Raw genomic sequence first — 17,520 nt, forward strand, 5'->3', positions numbered from 1 at the left:
GTCTGTTTTGCGAGCAGCATGCCCACTGTGGCATGGAGGGCAGGAGGCCGGTGTGGCGGACGGGCCTTCTAGGTAGGGCTAAGGAGCGTGTACCTGAATTTCAGGTTTGCCGTGAGAGTGCATGAGCGTTTCTCCCGGTGACATGGCCCCAGGACTGCCTGGCTGGCTGGGTGTGCCCTGTGGATGTTTTTCCTGTGCCCGTGGTGAGGTGGCCATGGCTTCTTTGTACCTGTTTTCATGCTTCTGTCCTCTCTGGAGAAAGGCTGCCCAGCATGGACGTGTTTGTGTGGAGGCTACTCCCTCAGCCTCCGGGGGAGCCGCGGGAAGCCCCACGCGTGTCCTCTGAGAGCCGGGGGTGGCAGAGGCTGAGCGCCAGGTCACCAGCTCTGTGGGAAGCGAGCCTGTGGTAGGGTCCTGAGCAGTGGGCCCAACATCACACCACGTGAGAAAACAGAGGCTTTGATTTCTTGTGCAGCAGCGAGACTTCTTTCAGGGCGAGGAAACCGCTCTAGTTTGGGTGCCGTGAAGAGCTCAGTGTAGGCCCTGAAGTGGGTTCAAGACCTCATTCAGAGCTGATTCAGGGACTGGAGTGGGGCTGGAGGGGGACAAGCGCTTCTAAGGCCCTAGGTGTGAAAGGGGGAGTTCAAAGGGGTGGCTTGCTGTTTTCTGGACGGAGGGAGGAGGAGGCCAAGCTCTGCCCCCTCCCAGTGGGACCCCTGCCAGGCGTGGCCAAGCCTGAGGGCGAGGTCATGGGGTGGGCGGAGGTCAGGCAGCGGCTGGGGCTTGGCTGCAGGCAGTGTGGCCGTGACAGACAGGCTCTGATCAGAAGATGCTGCCCACACTCACCTGCCCTGGCTGTCTACGGCCCATCTTTCCAGGGACCAGGAGAGATTCAGAAGTGGGTGGTGGTAACTTGGTTAAACGCAGTGGCAGGCTTGTCATTACCAAACGCTCATGGCCTGTCACCTGCACATTCGTGCTCCGCCCTACTGACCCTCTGGCCTTGGGCAGTCAGTCCTCTTGGGCTTTGTGCATTCTGTAGGTCAGTGAGGGGGGTCTTGAATGGCACGATCCTCCAGGCCCGCCAGCTCTGAAACTGTGTGTGGGGACGCTCTTGGGGCCAGTGGAGGCCTGGGCGCTGTGGCTGGGAATCCAAGGCCATGAGTCAGTGGCAGAACTGGTCCCTGACTTCCTGGTTAAGCCTTTAATTCTCCTGATGGCTTATTTTCGCTTCTTTCAAGTTGTACTTGGGCCGCTCTGTCATCAGCTGTGGGCGGTTCATACACCAGCGGCCTGTTGCTGAGCAGAGCAGGGCGGAGGGCCCCTCACCACACTCAGTTCCTTCCCCTCCACTGGCCTCTAGCAAGGGACAGAGTGGACGGCACTGGTCCCTGTGTGGCCTGCCAGCTGGGGTAGGAGAGAGAGAAAGCGAGCCGAGTGAGAGCACATTGTTTCCTCTCACTGAAAGGAGGGCCCTGGAGGGAATCACAAGAGCATTTAACTTGCAAAGAACCTTTACTCGAAACTAACAGACATGGGTTCAGGCCGGGGGCCTTGCTGGGAAGCCAGCACCCCAGCATGACAACAGTGAACCAGGAGGTGCCGCTGGCTTTGAGGGGACTGTCCACTGCTGTGGGGCCTCTGTGGGCACCAGCTCTCTCCTTCGAGGTCGCCTCCTACATCCCTTTGTTGTTTTGTTGTTTTGTGAGGACTCTTGAGTCCCGAGTCCCTGGGCTCTGAGATACGCAGTGGGTGTGTCCTCGAACCTGGGCACCTGGACGAGGTGTCGGTGACACCTGGGGACGGGTCAACTCTCATGGAAGGATCGTGCCTGGAATTTCCATGTGACAGCTTCCCCCGAGTGGGTACCAGTGGCGTTTCCTTTGAATTTAATGAGCCATGGCCCATGCGGGGAGAGCGGGGCTGTTTGGTGGCATTGCTCCAGGCGCTGTGGTGCTGCTTGTCACCTGCTGCTGATGGGGTGACAGCTGCTCAGGCACAGCCCTGACTCAGCAAAGCGTGTGCTCAGCCCCTGTGGGTGCTGTGCCCCAGCCGGATGAAGTGACGGGCCGCCCGCTCCTTCCTGCTGGGAGCCTGGTCGCAGGCGCAGCTGCCACTTCCTCCGGACAGGAGACTTACAAGGAGTGGAATGTCCTGACCTTAGAGAAAGTGTCTGAAAGTCAGGTTTCAGGATTGAGAAAACGGAAAAGGGAGCATGTTGGTTGAAGATTGCATTTTCCACCTGAGGGTTGTTTCTAAGTGGACAGAATCTCACTTCCAGGGCAGCAGGCGATGTGCGGCCACCATCCCTGATGCGCCCTGGGAACCAGCACATGGCCCTCTGAACGCAGCTCTTTGGGGTCCTGTTTCCTCCAACAGGATCAGCGAGGATCTGGTAGAGTAGGTGGAGCTTTCTGATGCTGGAGGTGGGTGAGGTGGGGGACACCAGGTTGTGGAGTTGCTGGCAGCTTCTGGGCCTGACCAAGGTTCTGAGTCACACGCAGTAACAGTTTGTAGAGGAACTGTAAGATCTGCAGGATTAAACCCAGAAACGCCTTCGTCGTGCATGGCTCTCGCAGCTCAATCCAGGACATTCCTAATGAATCGGTCCTTAGGAGCAGTTTCAAAAGTGAGATGTCGCTCCTCTTCCCCGTGGGGCCTCGTCACTGTGGCCTCTTCTTTGACCGAGTGGTAGAGGGTGAGGGCTGTCCTGCACCCTCCTAGGTTCTGTGAAGGGGTCCGACTTCCACTATGAAATACAGTTTGTGCGCAGAATATAAAACCTGTGTGATACGTTGACCTCCGAACCAGCGACGTTGTCCTTGCTGGTCACCAATCAGATGTGGCGTCCAGCCAACACCGCTTATACAGACGCACTTCCTGCACTCCTAGTAATTCTGTAAACGCAGAGACCTGAGCTCAGTGGAGATGCTCAGCCTTAAGTTTTATCAGCTTCCTGACTGCTTGTCCTTGCGCTCCTGCACCCCTCCCCCACCCGACATGGTTCAGGCTCAGTTGCGGCCCTGGCTCTGGGGCGTGGCGGGAACGGCCCTCGACACCAAGGGCCGAGGGCCTAGGCCACGGTCACACAGAGGAACGGTGCTTCTTGTCCGTCATTTCAGAAGGTCCTGCAGGTGGGACGGTGGCGCCTGTCCTGAAGCAGTGGCTTCTCCTCTCCTGTGATCCCCCCTCTCCCGTGAGGGCCAGTGGCTGCTGTGCCTGCTGTGCCGGGCATTGCAATCACAGCGGTGCCCACTGAGCCTGCATCGTGTGCCGCATGTGGTGGGAACTCACGTGATCTTCAGGGCACCTGTGAGAGCGCTCCCATCCTGGCCCCTTGACCAATGAGCCTTGGCTCTCAGCTGCAGCCGGGCCATGTGACCTACCTGTGCAGACAGGTGAGGCTCTGGTCAGGGCCCGCCCAGTAGCACAGGATGATGGACACGGGCCTGGCCAGGGCAGCGCAGGTCGGTGGGCTGGGGTCCCGTACCCTCCAAGGGCGGATCAGTCTGCACCCCTGCATGCAGAGGGCCTCTGGGACAATTTCTCGGAAGTGTCCTGTAGGAACTGAAAACCAAATGTCAATGGAATCAGAAAGTCTGTCCATCATTCCCTCTTGTCTCCTAGCAGTTGCAACACTGGCTTTTTTTCTGAGCAAGTTGGGCTGCATTTTTGAGGAAGGTATGATGGCTATTTGTACTGGTGGCCGAAACAGAAGGTCTATGGTGATGGCCACACCCACTTCCCAAAACCTGGGGCTTTGCTAGGTTCCATCTGGGCAGGCAGGCTCGGGGTCTGAGTGCTGAAGTGGCTCAGAGGTTTCCAGGGGGACATGGGCTCCATGCATCTTGGGAGATGTCTTCCTAGTGCATCCTGGGAAATATCCTAGTGTATCCTGGGGCATCCCAGGAGATGCTGGCCCAGTGCACCCTGGGAGGTGTCATTCTAATGTATCCCAGTAGATGCGGCTCAGTGCATCCTGGGAAAATCACCCAGTGCAGTCCAAGAGACACACCCAGTTCAGTGAGTGCCTTAATTGACAAGTTTGTTTTTAAATTAGTATAATTTACGATTTATCGAGACGGAACTCTGTGCTGGCTATGTGATGACTTTGTTGTGGACAGGCGATTTACGCACCTACGAAGAACGCCTGGGCTCCTCCTGGCCCCCTTCTGTCCCGGGTGCGCACACTGTCAGCCTGCACGCTGAGGGTTAAGTCGGCTCTCTCACCTGGAGGCTGCTGTGCCCTTAGGCGCTTGGTAGACAAATGACATGCTGTCTAGAGAGGAGGGTGTGTAGATTATGTTGCTAGACTCCGGTTGCCAAAAGGAAGCCCTCCGGGGAATCTTGTGTATTGGCCATGCATTGGCAGTGTGTAATTGGAACCGTGAGAAAGGTTTTTGTTCAAAGCTATTGAGGAGTTTCCTTATTTTAAACCTGTTGAATCTGGAAAGAGTTGTCTTTGAATTTTTTTTTTCTGATAATGACTTTTTGTGAAAGTGTAGGGCAAAGACTTTCTTCTCCATATATTGCCTCCTCTCCTCCAAAGCATGGCCACCGAGAAGTCTGTCCCTTGTCCTCTGGGTCCTCGATGCCCGAGCTGGAAGCCCAGGGTTCTCTTTCACACAGAAGAGTCTGGAGAAGGGCTGATGGTCAGCTGGCAGCCACGAGCCCTGGGGTGGGGGTGGCAGAAGCAGGCCCAACCCAACCTTGCACCCTCCCACCCCCTGCCCAGTCACAGCTCTCCTGTCCTCTTGGGATTAATTGGAGCTGATAGGCTCATTTTAAATGTTCTTGTCTAAGAAACCTCTCGTCTTGCTTTCTCTCCTTCTCAGCTGTTTTGCTTTCTGCACATCCAATTCCTTTCTAGTGACGCACGAGGATAGGGTTCCCACTGCCACTCGGGGATGGCTCAGGTTCCCTGTCAGACCCCGTCCAGCCGCACAGCCTCTGGAGTGCTGGTAGCCACTTCTTCTCTGCACGTGAGTGTCAGCCCCCGATGTTGCAGGTGCTACGGAGGGGCCATCAGAGGTTCCTGAGTAGGACGGTGCCAGGATAGACCCGTGGACGGCAAACCCATTAGTCAGCAGAGCCAAATGTCAACAGGACAACGATTGAAATTTCTTTTGAGAGCCAAATCTTTTAAACTTAAACTATCTAGGTAGGTACGTTGTTATTAACTTCATTAGGGTCCTCCTAAGCTGGCCTTTGCTGAAAACGTCCTCAATCTGATGGAGGTACGTTTGCTGAGGTCGACCCCTTCCAACTCTCCCGTCCACACTCGCCTTGTAGACTTGTTTCAGATAGACGAGTGTGAGTGGGAGAGTTGGAAAGGGTCGACCTCAGTGAACGTACCTCAAAACAGTGTACCTCCCCCGCGCCGCGTCTCCCGTCGCCCGACCGACCGACACCCCCCACTTCTAACGCTACTTCTTCAAAATAGACTCGCCCAGGCTGAAAACCGACTTCTGCGCATGGGCCACGAAGTTTCAATCGCACTGTACGTGCGCGCCTGCATGTGGTATTTTGTGGAAGAGTCACATTCAAGGGGCCAAAGAGCCGCATGTGGCTCGCGAGCTGCGGTTTGCCGACCACTGGGATAGATGAGGACGGCTGTGCTGAGGATGGAATGAAGGCAGGCGGGGCTCTGCCAGGTGTGTGGGTGGTGCTGGCAGTGAGGCTCCTGTGGCCAGGCGGGCTGGGGTCTTTATTTCCCTGACTCCGTTCTGCGGGAGGACACAGACAAGTCCAGCAACTTCACATTGTCAGTGGGCTGGGCAGCTGCCCGAGGACACAATCCAGGGGCATGTTTGGGTGCCAGGGACAAAGTTGGGGTTCCCTGGCTACACAGAAAGCACAGCCCCCTTCCCCACTGGTCTGGCTCATGTCAGGTGTACAGTCCCTAGCCCTCTCACCACTGATCTTTTCCCACAACTTGAGACCGAGAAGTGGGCCAGATGGACCTATGGTTGGACTTACTAGGCTGTCAGTTTTCCCCAAAATAAATGCCAATCAAACCTTACGAAGGCCTCTGCATCGAGGCAGTGGTCCATTGGTGGAACACAAGTCCGCGATCTGTGTCCTGCCCTCGTTGCTGACGGACCTTCTCAGCCAACAAAACGCCACTTAGGAAACGATCTCACTTTGACTTGGGATCAGACACTTGGGCTTCCCAAATAGGGTCGGACTCTGGGGGTGTGATGGCAGTGGCTCCCCCAGCCGCTCAGGGACCTCGGTGGTGAGCAGGTGAGGGTGGGGCTCTGTCCACACGGACCTGGCCTTCGGCCCGGTGGCCCCGAGCGTCCCTAAGTGTGTCGTTGGGTGGGATGTCTGCACGAAGTGGATGTCGAGGTACTGACTGCTGTCATTCATAGTTGTCTGTTTTGAAATTGATTTTGTCTGGCGGACCGATAAATTGGGACTCAGCAGTCAGCACCCAGAATTCCCTCCGGCTATGCAATCGCTGCCCGGTCTTACCCAGAGCTGTCTGCGGCTGTGTTCAGGTGACGGTTTAGGGAATCTGGTGTGGCAGCGACACCACGTTTATGTTATGCTCTTCTCATAAAGGTGCCACAGCCTGTTAGTTTTGACACTCGTCGGGCCATGGAAGGGCTATCCTATTAGCACAGAAAGTAAGTATGAGCAACACTAGAAATCTAGGAGTCATTCCAAGTAAAACTACCGAAGACCATGCTGAAGCATTACAGATGTGGTCCAGTTTAAATAGAGACAGTTGTTTAAAAATCACCAGCCAGATGTAACTACTTATCCACAGCGGCTGTGGCCTCTTGCCCGCTTTGGCATTTACTCGTCTTCAGGAGTCTGGATTGTAAGCTTCATGTTCAGAAGGTGGACATGGCCAGTCCCAGGGAGCGATAGGTGTTCCTTCAGCGAGGAGAGCGCAGCTTCTGTGTGCTGCCTGGGGAGGCAGGCCTTCGTCAGCTTGGGCGGCTCCTCTCAGCGAGGGGGCCTGGCTTGGGGTGCTGTGTGGGTAGCAGGCAGCACGCACCTGGTCATGGCCGAGAGAGATGTGAGGCCAGCGTGGAATTGGTGTGGGTCCTGGGAGGACTCCCGAGGGAGATGCAGGAGCTGGCTGTGCAGCCTGCTCTGCTGGGAAGGAGCGTGGGCAGACCCAGGCTGAGAGCCCTGTTGGTCCCGCAGTGGCAGGGCCGGGGGAGACGCTGGGGGAGGGGCGATGGGCCCTCAGCGGCTGCCGTGGGCAGGGCAGGCGTGGCTGGACCTGGGAAGCAAGGAGGGCGGCCTTGGCATGTTGAGCGCACCCTGAGCTGTGCGAGGCCTCTGGCTGAGGCGGGAGTTGAGGGGCGACAGCCTCGGTTTCAGATGTTGTGGAATTTGAGGGGCCTTTAGCACTTCTCAAGTGGGGTGTCCTGTTGTTGGGTAGAGGAAATGCGAACCTGGTAAGAGCGTGGGCCCATGTTTGGGGTCCTGAGTACACGCAGGTGCAGCAAGGCCCGCTCCAGGCTGGGTGACCTTGGCGTCCAAGGCTGGAGGCCCTGCAGCCTCCTGTCCCCCGTCAGACCTCTGGCTGCAGGTGCCTGAGGCGCTGCTGACCCTGTGAGCAGCACGTGCCCCACGTTCCTCCCTCTGCTGAGGTGGGTGTAATTGAGGATGTGATGTCTTTGAGCTTTTTATTTTGGAGACCATTTTTTAAATGCAATTTAAAGTAAATTTATGCGAACATTTTACAATCTTATTAAAAATAATTGCCACATGTGTATAAAGTAAACTATACAGAATCAAATCCACTTTTTTTGTTGCTACTTATTGATTTTTTACAGAGAGGAAGGAGAGGGATAGAGAGTCAGAAACATCCATGAGAGAGAAACATCGATCAGCTGCCTCCTGCACACCCCCTACTGGGGATGTGCCCGCAACCAAGGTACATGCCCTTGACCGGAATCGAACCCCGGACCCTTGTGTCCGAAGGCTGACGCTCTATCCACTGAGCCAAACCGGTTAGGGCACTTTTTGTTGCTGTTTAAATAGAAGCAAATATCTTTGGATATAGAAAGGCAGGAGAGTTACTTGTGTATAATATTCATAGTCCTGCCTTGTCTCCATTGATTTTTTTTTTTTTTTTTTACCTACGACTGTTTTTAGATACATTTTTCTGGAAGATAATTTCTGTGATAATAGGTACACGTACGAATAGTTGATACTTTAGTTTTCTTAAGTTCACACTGGGGGTGCCTTTCTCAGGCTGCCTGGAGTCACAGTGTGAGCCTTGCTACAACGAGAGGCTGGGGGCGCCGGCCGAGGGTGCTTTGGAGGACGCGTGTGCTGACGTGCGCACCCGGCATCTTGGGGGCTGGCGATGGCGCGCTGCCTTAGGATCCCATTGACCTCACCACTGGCTGTTGAGCTGCACCTTTGTTTTCTTGTTCAGTGCTCGGTCTCGCTCGCCTCCTGTGCTGGGACCATCACCCTCTCACGACAGGTCACGTGTGAGAGCTGCATGGCGGGCTTCTGTGGTGGCCCCCGGGTGGGAAGCCTGCCGCCCCTCATCCTGCTGGCGACTGTGGCCGGGGGTGTGATGCTGCGGAACACGGGCGCTGTGCCGTGTGCACTGGTAGGACACCCTCCGTGGCTCACATCCGGAGGGGGCGTGGGGCGTGTCCTCCCTCCCTGGTCTGTCCTTCGGCGCCACGGGGCCAGATGCTGACCAGAAGCTGGTTGGCCCCAGACACGATCTCCATCTCCTGGGACCCACATCTCCTCTTCTCACTCTTCTACCCCCGGTGCCAGCTGCTCTGTGCCGTTTGTGGCAGCGTCCTTGTCTGTTTTCTGTCAGTAAATTGGGACTTTCCTGTGGTCTTTCAGAAAATTCCATGTAGTGTAACTTTTAAAAAATGTAACATTGTCTTTGATTTTTAAATTACAATGTTCTAAAAAAAAATAAAAAAAATAAAAAAATTACAATGTTCACGTAAGCTTTTTCTATTACATTTAAAAATTATAATTATTTTACAAGGCTTTAAAATTGTTTGGTTCATTTATAAAGTTAATTACATTTCTTTATACTTTTAAAACCTAGTATATGAATGTGACATTTTATTTTTAAGTAATTTATATGTGTCTAATAGGCAAAACCTTTCCAGATACTTGAAAAATTTTAGCCCTATTAAACATTTAATTACCCTCACCACACATCTTAAAATTCATATCTTTATGTGAAAAATCACTGTTAAATTACTCATTTAGATTTTATAATAGAACCAGGATAATCTGTTATGTATTTCAAATTATCGTAAACATCAGGTATTTCAGACAAAAGTATGTAGATTGTCCGTAAAGTTAACCTGGAAGCATGGAAGTCACAGTGAGGGGATTTACCTAATTATTTTAGTTCTGGACTCTGAGACTCCCCCGTGATCGACTCCCTCTGAGCAGAATTAACATGCCTGTGTATGGGGTTCTCCTCACCCCCCGGGTTGCTCATTAGGTAACTGCTTCGGGCCAGAATTATAAACCTTGTGTCTTTTATGGTTTCCGTGACGACTCCAAGGCTGGGGTCCCCAGTGCATTGCCGGCCCGTCTTCCCCTTCCCTCCCCCTCGGCAGTTCTCCCTTTGAGTCTCCCAGGCCCCGGCCGCCTCCTGCACGCCCCCCACTGGGATGGAGCCCACAACCCGAGCATGTGCCCTTGACCGGAATCGAACCCGGGACCTTCCAGTCCACCATCGAATGCTCTATCCACTGAGCCAGGGCTTTAGGCAACTTTCAAAAACTTGCTCACCTGACTTGAGCTGGTGGACTTCTGTTTTCCTTCTGCATGTTTATTTTCTGACGAGGCCACCACTTTCACAGAATGACCTTGGGGTGGACTGCGTGCGTATATTGGTTCTGCCTGCCTCTGTTTGGTGCCGAGGGGCCGACAGTCGTGTGATCACAATAGACGCCATTTCTTTAAAACCACGTGTGCTGCCTCCCTGGTCCCATTCAGCCTGTCTTCTCTGCCCAGTGGTTCCTGTGATCCTGAAGGCGCTGACCTACGAGGAGAAGCGGGGTGCCTGCAGCGTGGGTGACAACGTCAGGGATGCAGCCTGCTACGTGTGCTGGGCCTTCGCACGAGCCTACGAGCCTCAGGAGCTGAAGCCCTTCGTGGCCAGGATTTCAAGGTACAGCCTGTGAAGCGTCGTGGCGGTCAGAGCTGTCGCTGCTCTCGCCCTCGGTCGCGCCCTCCCTGGCGCTCGAGCGGGCAGCGTGGCGCAGCTCCCACAGGTGCTCCTGAGCTGATGAGTCTTCACGGATGACCTGTCACAAAGCAGCAGCTCAGGACCCTTTTTCGTGGGTAAACAGCGCAGGCTGTTTTGGGGAGGGATGTTCTAGAGACTGGCTGGCCTGTGGTCGGCAGGTCCCCACACGGAGGGCCTGGGCGTCTGGGAGAGTGGGGAGGAGACGGGCGGGAGGCTGAGCAGTGGGTTGGGCGTCTGAGCCTTTGCGTGTTCTGCCGCCAGAATGTCAGCGGTCAGCCTTCACCTCGGAAGGCGTTCCTGGGGAACCGGGAACCGGGGACCGGGAGAGCAGCCTTCAGCTGGCAGCCCTGCTGGGAGGGCAGGGCTTGCCTGCCTGGTCTCCGACTTCTCGACTTCTCGTGGACTAGCACTTGCATGTTCACTGGTCACAGTGCTGACTAGCATCTTCATCATCGACACCTTCCGAACGAAAGCAGCCTGGCTTTGGGAGGCAGGGAAATGTATTTCCTCTGGTTTCTTGGAGAACTGAAACTAGCAGGCTGGTGGCCCCATCAGATGCTGTGGCAGCGTGGCCCTGGGTTCTTGGTGTGTGTCCCCAGCAGAGCCCCCAAGGCGTCTGCGTGCCCCTGCTGTCACGTCCCACGTTTCAGATCTGCTATATTTTTGTTTGGGGGGAAAATGCAAAACAGATGTGTCCCCAGTATAGTGAGATTTTTAGTTAATTTTTGTACTCTGCTTTGTTACTGTATTTTTGGGCTTGAGTATGTCCGGCCTTTGTTGTTGTTGTGTATGAAGTGGCCAGAGGAGGGTGCCCAGCATGGTGGCAGCCTCAGCGTTAGTCATGGTGACACTCAGCTGATGACTTGGACGAGGAAACGGTTTCAGAATGCTCCTCCCACAGTTCTTAGGAGATCCCCCCCCCCCCCCCAAGATCTGTGCATGAGGCCCAGAGGGAGTGTGAGATCCGGGGGCCTGACTGCCCTGGGAGCCCTGCTCCTCGCCCCTCCAGCCAGGAGCTCTGGTGAAGGGCGGTGGCACCTGGTCGGCTGCGAGCTGCGAGCTGCGGAAGAGCCCAGGTCTGCGGCCCCTCAGCCCCTCGCACGGCGCAGAGCCTCCTCCTGCTCTCACCTTTTCTGGGATCAGGGGAGGGACCACAGGCCTGTTTACCGCCCAGGAAGTGCCTCTGGCCTGAATCTCTTGATCTTGGCTCCTATCAAAGCACAGCCTGCAGAACAGCCTGGGGATTCTGATAAAGCTGAAGGTACTTCCAGGAAGTTGTAAAGATGTCCGATTCCTCCGCTCGTCCTCCCTTGAGGGAAGGGCAGAGCGATAGCACAGTGGTCTTAGGAAGCCCTGGTCCTGGTGACCACTGGCCTGCGGCCAGGGAGGCCCAGCGTGGCAGAGGCCAGGCTGCCTGCCCCTCGTCCCTCACTCGTCCTGGAGGGTGGAGGCTGCCCGTCGGCCAGCAGCTCTGTGATCCGACTGCTCTGAGCAGGACTGTGCTGTTGTGAACCAGCTGCATGGAAGGCACTTTCTGCTGCTCCGGGTCCTGCTGCCCACTTTTTGGAAGTGACTTCAGAAACTAGGAAATGAAAGCCACACAAGTGAGGGCTTCCTCCAGCCGGCAGGACGGCCAGGCCCCTCCAGGTTGGCACGGTGCCCTGGGTGTCCAGTGCTGTGGGCAGGTAGGCACTGTGGTCGTGCCCACTGCACCGAGAACACCTGCCCAGAGGGGGCAGCTGGCAGGTGCTGAGTGAGACACGGACACACCACCGAAGGGACCTGGCTCCCGAGGTCATTCCCATTTCAAAGTGCGAACAGTCCCAGCACTTCTTTTCAGTTGGACATTTGTACGAGTGGTCAGCTTGCAGGAATCGTTCTCCTGAGACCCTCTGGCTGATCAGGGCTGAAGGCTGAGGGTTGGCCGAGGAAAGTGGAATGCGGTGAGGCTGCGCTCTGCGGGGACCGGGGGGAGGCTGGGCACGGGGCGGGCGGCCGTCAGGTACCCGCTTCTCTACTTGGGGTGAAAGCTGCTTACCCACCGCACTGCAGGGACGGGTGTCGGTCATGACGCAGAGCAGTGACACTGGCGAATGTCGCGCCCTCCCGTCCCCACGGGGCCTGTGGCACAGGCAGGTCCTCTCGCTCGGTCCCTGGCTTTTGGATCAGAGGCTCTTTTAGCCACAAGCCAGTGGTTTCTGCTTTCTGAGACAAACTAGTCCCCACACTCCTCTGAGCAGCGACTCTGTGCAGTGAGAATCAGTTTGAAGAGCTGCTGTGCTAAGCCTGGCCTGAGCATGACATGGGCGTGAGAGCCAGTGTTGCTAGCTCAGTTCTCTGGATTCAGCGTGGGCGGATCCATGCCCCATGGACCTTGGACCCATGCCTGGGCGAGGCCTGCACAGCAGCCTGAGGGGGCCACAGCCGAGCCACAGGGTCTGAAGTGGAGCATGTGTCACCGCAGGGGACCTGAGTGTCATGGAGGCTGAGGCGCGGGCACAGTGTACTCCAGGGCCACCCTCTGTTATCCAGAAAAGGAAAGACAGATTTGGGGCCCACTGAGCTGCCAGGTGCTTCGCTTCCTGGGCATGGCACATGGTGGCAATGGACTGAAGAGCCCCGGACTGGTCCGTGTGGGCAGGTGGGCGGTCAGCGTGCTGCTCGTGTCAGAGTGAAAGCGACTTTGCAGGTCTGCTGTAGCTAAGAGGGTGGAGCCAGGCCTGTCCTCGGGGGGTCCTGAGGGTCCTCCAAAGGAACCCCATAGGATCTCCCCATGTCCCCCCCTCCACCCCGCTGTGTCTGGACTGAGATGGGAGGGTGTGGATGTGGGTGTTCAGAACACTCACCGTTCTGAGCTGGGACTCACTTAAGCACCTCACTCCACATGAGACCAGAGAGCATTTGCTGAGCTGGTGGCCAGCGTCCTCTGCAGAAACTCCTCTGGTTGCACTTGGGCACTCTGATCTCCGGGGAGGTTACTTTCCTCGACTCTCTGGGCTCGCCCCAGGCGCCAGTAATGAGTGTGCACAGCGCCACACGGGGAGCCACCTGCTGGCAGGGACGCCCCGACTCCTGCTCAGCCTTTCTCATTTCTCCCAGTTCCCACAGGCGCCAGAGGCGCATGGAGTTTCTGCCTGACAGGCCCCGTCCCCGTGCCTGTGCCGTCCCAGGGTCAGATCAGCGAACGTGCCCCTGGGAGCCGCGCCCATCGGGCTTTCGGGCCAGTTGGGCAGGTTCTGAGGGAGCCTGTGCTCTAGCTCTTCCTGGCCCATCTGGATGCAGGCGTGGGGCGGGTGCGGAGGGAGGGCTGGGGTGAGTCACCGTGCCAGGTGAGCCCCGAGGATGCTGCTGCCCCGCACCTCCCTGCCTGCCCAGGAGTATCGGTTGGGGTGTGTCTTTCGAGATCTGCCTCCTTTGCTGTGTAATAAGTGGCCACATTTTAATTGTCAGCTTCTAAGCCCATTAGTCCTGGCACTGATAAAACGATATCTTTATACTTTCACAAACTCTTCCTACAAAAGTTGACAGTAGAGATCAAAATGTAATTCTGTAAGTGAAGTGGGGATGTCTGATAAAAAGAATCAGGGGACAGCAGTCCCAACGAGGCAGCAGGACTGGACGTGGTGAGAGGTCAGAGGTCAGACTGACTAGTCTGAAAGGCGCCCATGCGGTAAGAGGTCAGAGGCCTGGCCACCTCCTCACACCCCTGGAAGGGCGGGGCAAGGGCGGGGCTCAGCTGCCCACTTTCTAAGGAGCTTGCTGTTTAATAATGTCACAAAGAAAGTTTTCAAGCAAATTTAATTGTTTTGAATTAGTTTGGGCTGCTGCTGAAAATCTGTATTTCCTAAACTTATACACAGACAGGTGAAGAGATGAACAATTTTTTTTTTTTTGGTGGAAAAGTAAATAGGGTTTCCTGAAGAAAGCCTCTACTATATTAGTAATTTAGGAACAATGAAACCCGTAAAGTTAAAGTGGTACAGAATGGTTGTGCTTTATCTAGAAAATGCCTCCTCACCAGCAATCCAGAAGCTAATTGGCAAGAAGAAAAAGAAAGATGAGCTGCTGCCTGCCAGCAGGCAGGTTGTCACCTTCCAGCGATTTCCTCACCTGAAACTCTGTTGTAAACGGAGCCGTTGACATCAGCCTGCAGGCCCCTCCCCGGCCTGGGCAGAGCTCTGCTCCCAGGAGCAGCCGGGCAGCAGCGCCTGGAGATTGGCTCCCAGATCTCTTCCTCGAGGGCAAGCTTGTCCTGAAACATCAGGAAATGGCATGCGTGGCTCAGAGCTATGTCTTGTTCTCACTGCGACCTTCTCCAGGGCCCTGGCCCGCTTCCTGAAGGAAGATAACCCTTTTGTTTTTCAAGAAAAGTTCAGTGCTGATTACAGGTCAGAGTGCCCCTCACCTGGTCAGCGCCCTTGGCCTTCACTGTGGCTCTGCTGTGACTACAGCAGTGCCTGGAAAGTCTGGTGCTGGGAGCTTTACATTTTTTAGACTGACTTGGCCATAGGCAGGTCTGGCATTTTAACTTGATTTGCAACTTTCAAACAACGTGGATGGATAATTGCTGGCTTGATATTTAATTTTTTTTTAAACTTTGAAATTAATGGGTTACTGTTACTTAAGATAACAACAGTGTATTTTGCTTTTTATTTCTATAAAACATTACATAAACTAACAAAGATAGACTTTGGGGTGAGATATGCGCCTTGCTGTACCTGCTCATCAAAACCAGGTGCCTGGGACGCAGGCAGGTCGAGGCGTGCAGCTTCCCCCGACTCGGACAAGAAAGAAAGTCCCTTTCTGTTTGACACAGACCATTTCTCTTGTTGGGAAATCCTGGTGAAGTATCGCCTGAACCCCTGCAGCGAAAGCAAACTGGCGAAGACGCCTGAGAGGCGTTCCAGCCCTGGCAGCCCAGCCCTGCAGACACGTGTGCGCCGGCTCCCGGGGTCGCTCTCCACGTCCCCTCTGAAACGTGAGGCAAAAGTGTGTGACTCACACGTGGCCCCCTGGCTGAGGGGACCTGGAGAGGCGCCCAGTGGACAAGGGAGCAAGCAGCGGTCATACTCACTTAACCAAGATGATCACACCTGTTCTTATTTGAAATTACCAGTATTTCTAGGTAAGCCAGTTTTGCCCTCAAAGTAAAATTAGAGTAGTTTTCTAAACTTAGTACAAACCAAAACAGTATTAAAAACCAGTTACATTCATGGGTATATACACAGTTGATTGGTTGAATTAACTTAAGAGTCTATAGTGGTTAAAAGCTGTGTGGTTGTTTTTTTTTTAAAATATGTTTTTTTTGATTTTTAGAGAGGGAGATAGAAGCATCGATGAGAGAGAAGCCTCGATTGGCTGCCTCCTGCACAGCCCCCATTGGGGATCAAGCCTGTAACCCAGGCACGTGCCCTGACTGGGAATTGAACCCAGGACCTCTTGGCCACACCAGGCAGGCAAAAGCTGTGTTTTTAAAGTGGTATTGTTACATTAGTCCATTAGCCCTTTGCCAGCTTCCCTGATGGTAAGCCCTCACGCAGCAAAACCGAGGACGGAGCCCCGTGTCTCTGTTGGCCAGACTGCGGCCAGTACTTGGTGGTGTGCCTGCTCAGCCACATTCGGGGCACGTCTCAGAATTACGTGGGGGATGCTGGCCTTGATCCCTGTTGAGGTGGGTCTGCAGAGTTACTGTATTGTTTCCTTTATAAGTAACACATGTTTTAAGACTCATGACTGTGCCCTTTCTCCATAAACTTCACCCATTTTCATGCCCATTGGTGGTCTTGCTGGGCCAGGTGCCGCCGTGGTCATGGCGCGTCTCTTCCCCCTTTTCCACTCGGGGCGCTCGCTTTGTCCTGTGGGCGCGGGCGCTGCTTGGATCCTGGGATTTTCATTTGGTGCTGCTGTTCCTTGTGTTGTGCAGTTGCTCCACCCCTGGCCGCTGGGATCTGTTTCAGGTTGCTGGCTGTGTCCTCTCACCAGCACCTGTACTTTTATTTTTCAGAATATTTTCCTAGTTCCTAGCCCGACCGATGCTCCAGGCTTATCTTTTTTTCTTTGCCCCGTCCCGGGAACCAGCCACTTCCCAGAGTCTGCGTTTCTCTAGGGGAGAGTCGCCTTTTGAATCTGCATCCAGGAGTGGACCCTCGAAGGCCGTGGGTTCGCGTGGATACCTCACGTCCCACTCGCCCCACTCCACACGGCCTTGTTCTCTGCGGTGTTTCCTACGCCTGCAGTTCCATGTGCAGTAGCTTCACAGTGGCGAACCACACCTGGGGAGGTGCCGCCAGCACCAGGGACGAGTCTTGGGCACTGCGTTCCTTGGCCTTTCCCGTCCATAGGGCCCTCCCAGGCCTCACGTTCGGATAGGTCCCTCTTGTCACGTGCAGTTCTTTGGGTTTTGACAGATTTATAAAGTTGGGTTCCAAACCACAGTACCAACAGAACAGTTCTGTCACCTGAAATTTTCAAGTCATGCTTGGAAACAGCCCTTTGCAAGCCCGCCCTAAATCGTTGCTACGGTCAGTTGAGTCCTGGTTAGTCCATGACGATGACATGCGATGGCCTAAGGAGGGGGATTTAAATGAAGCCCCACTGAGCTGGAAAGGTTTCTGCCTTAGGCGCCTGGTGCGGCTCGGGCGGATGTGCCCTCTCGTCTGTAGGGCTTGTGTGACACCTAACAGCTACCTCTGCCCTTGGTCCGGCTGTTTCTGGGAGGGGATGGGTCGGCGCTCTTGCAGGCTTCTTTTCTCTGTGTGTCACCGTGGGCCATGCCCGCCTCCCCCCCCCCCCCCCCCTCCCCTTCTGGGAACCCTGCTTCCCTGGCTGCCCCCAGGCCTGTGCCGCCGGCCTGCTCCCGGGGACTTGGCTTGCGCTCAGGTGCTCTCATTCGAATCAGGGTCAGCCACCCTCGGCCCACATGTGGCGGCAGCTGTGTTGAGCCTGAGTCACGGACAAGCGAATGAAAGGCCAGGGTTCCCAGTTAGTGTCATGGGATCTCAGTCTCCGCAGGTTTCCTTTTAAGCAGCCGTTTGCCCCTTTCCCACAGCGCGCTGGTCATTGCCACGGTGTTCGACCGGAACGTGAACTGCAGGAGGGCCGCCTCGGTAAGTTCCCCCTCTCGTTCCTTTCCCTGCGGTGCGGGCTCCGGCTGGTGCTGCTGTGTGAGGCTGGCACGGGCAGCCACGCTCACGGCTCCCGTCTCTGCAGTCAGGGCTAGGGGTCCCGGCCCGTGTGGCCGTCAGACCAGGAGACCCGCAGGAGGGGAGTGTGGGCCAAGAGGCAGTCAGGGCACTGGTATCTTT

At 55.3% G+C, this 17,520-nt stretch overlaps 1 protein-coding gene across 2 annotated transcripts in view; it reads left to right on the forward strand.

The window, feature by feature from the left end:
- Positions 1-17,520, forward strand: part of TBCD (tubulin folding cofactor D) — a 99,262-nt gene that overhangs the window by 46,715 nt on the left and 35,027 nt on the right. For both annotated transcript variants that reach the window (XM_059671621.1, XM_059671622.1), the window contains exons 14-15: positions 9,982-10,138; positions 17,265-17,322. In XM_059671621.1, coding sequence (XP_059527604.1) covers positions 9,982-10,138; positions 17,265-17,322 — 215 coding nt within the window. The remainder of the gene's footprint in view (positions 1-9,981; positions 10,139-17,264; positions 17,323-17,520) is intronic.

The sequence above is a fragment of the Myotis daubentonii genome, chromosome 16 (genome assembly GCF_963259705.1).
Source record: "Myotis daubentonii chromosome 16, mMyoDau2.1, whole genome shotgun sequence".
Lineage (NCBI taxonomy): Eukaryota > Metazoa > Chordata > Mammalia > Chiroptera > Vespertilionidae > Myotis > Myotis daubentonii.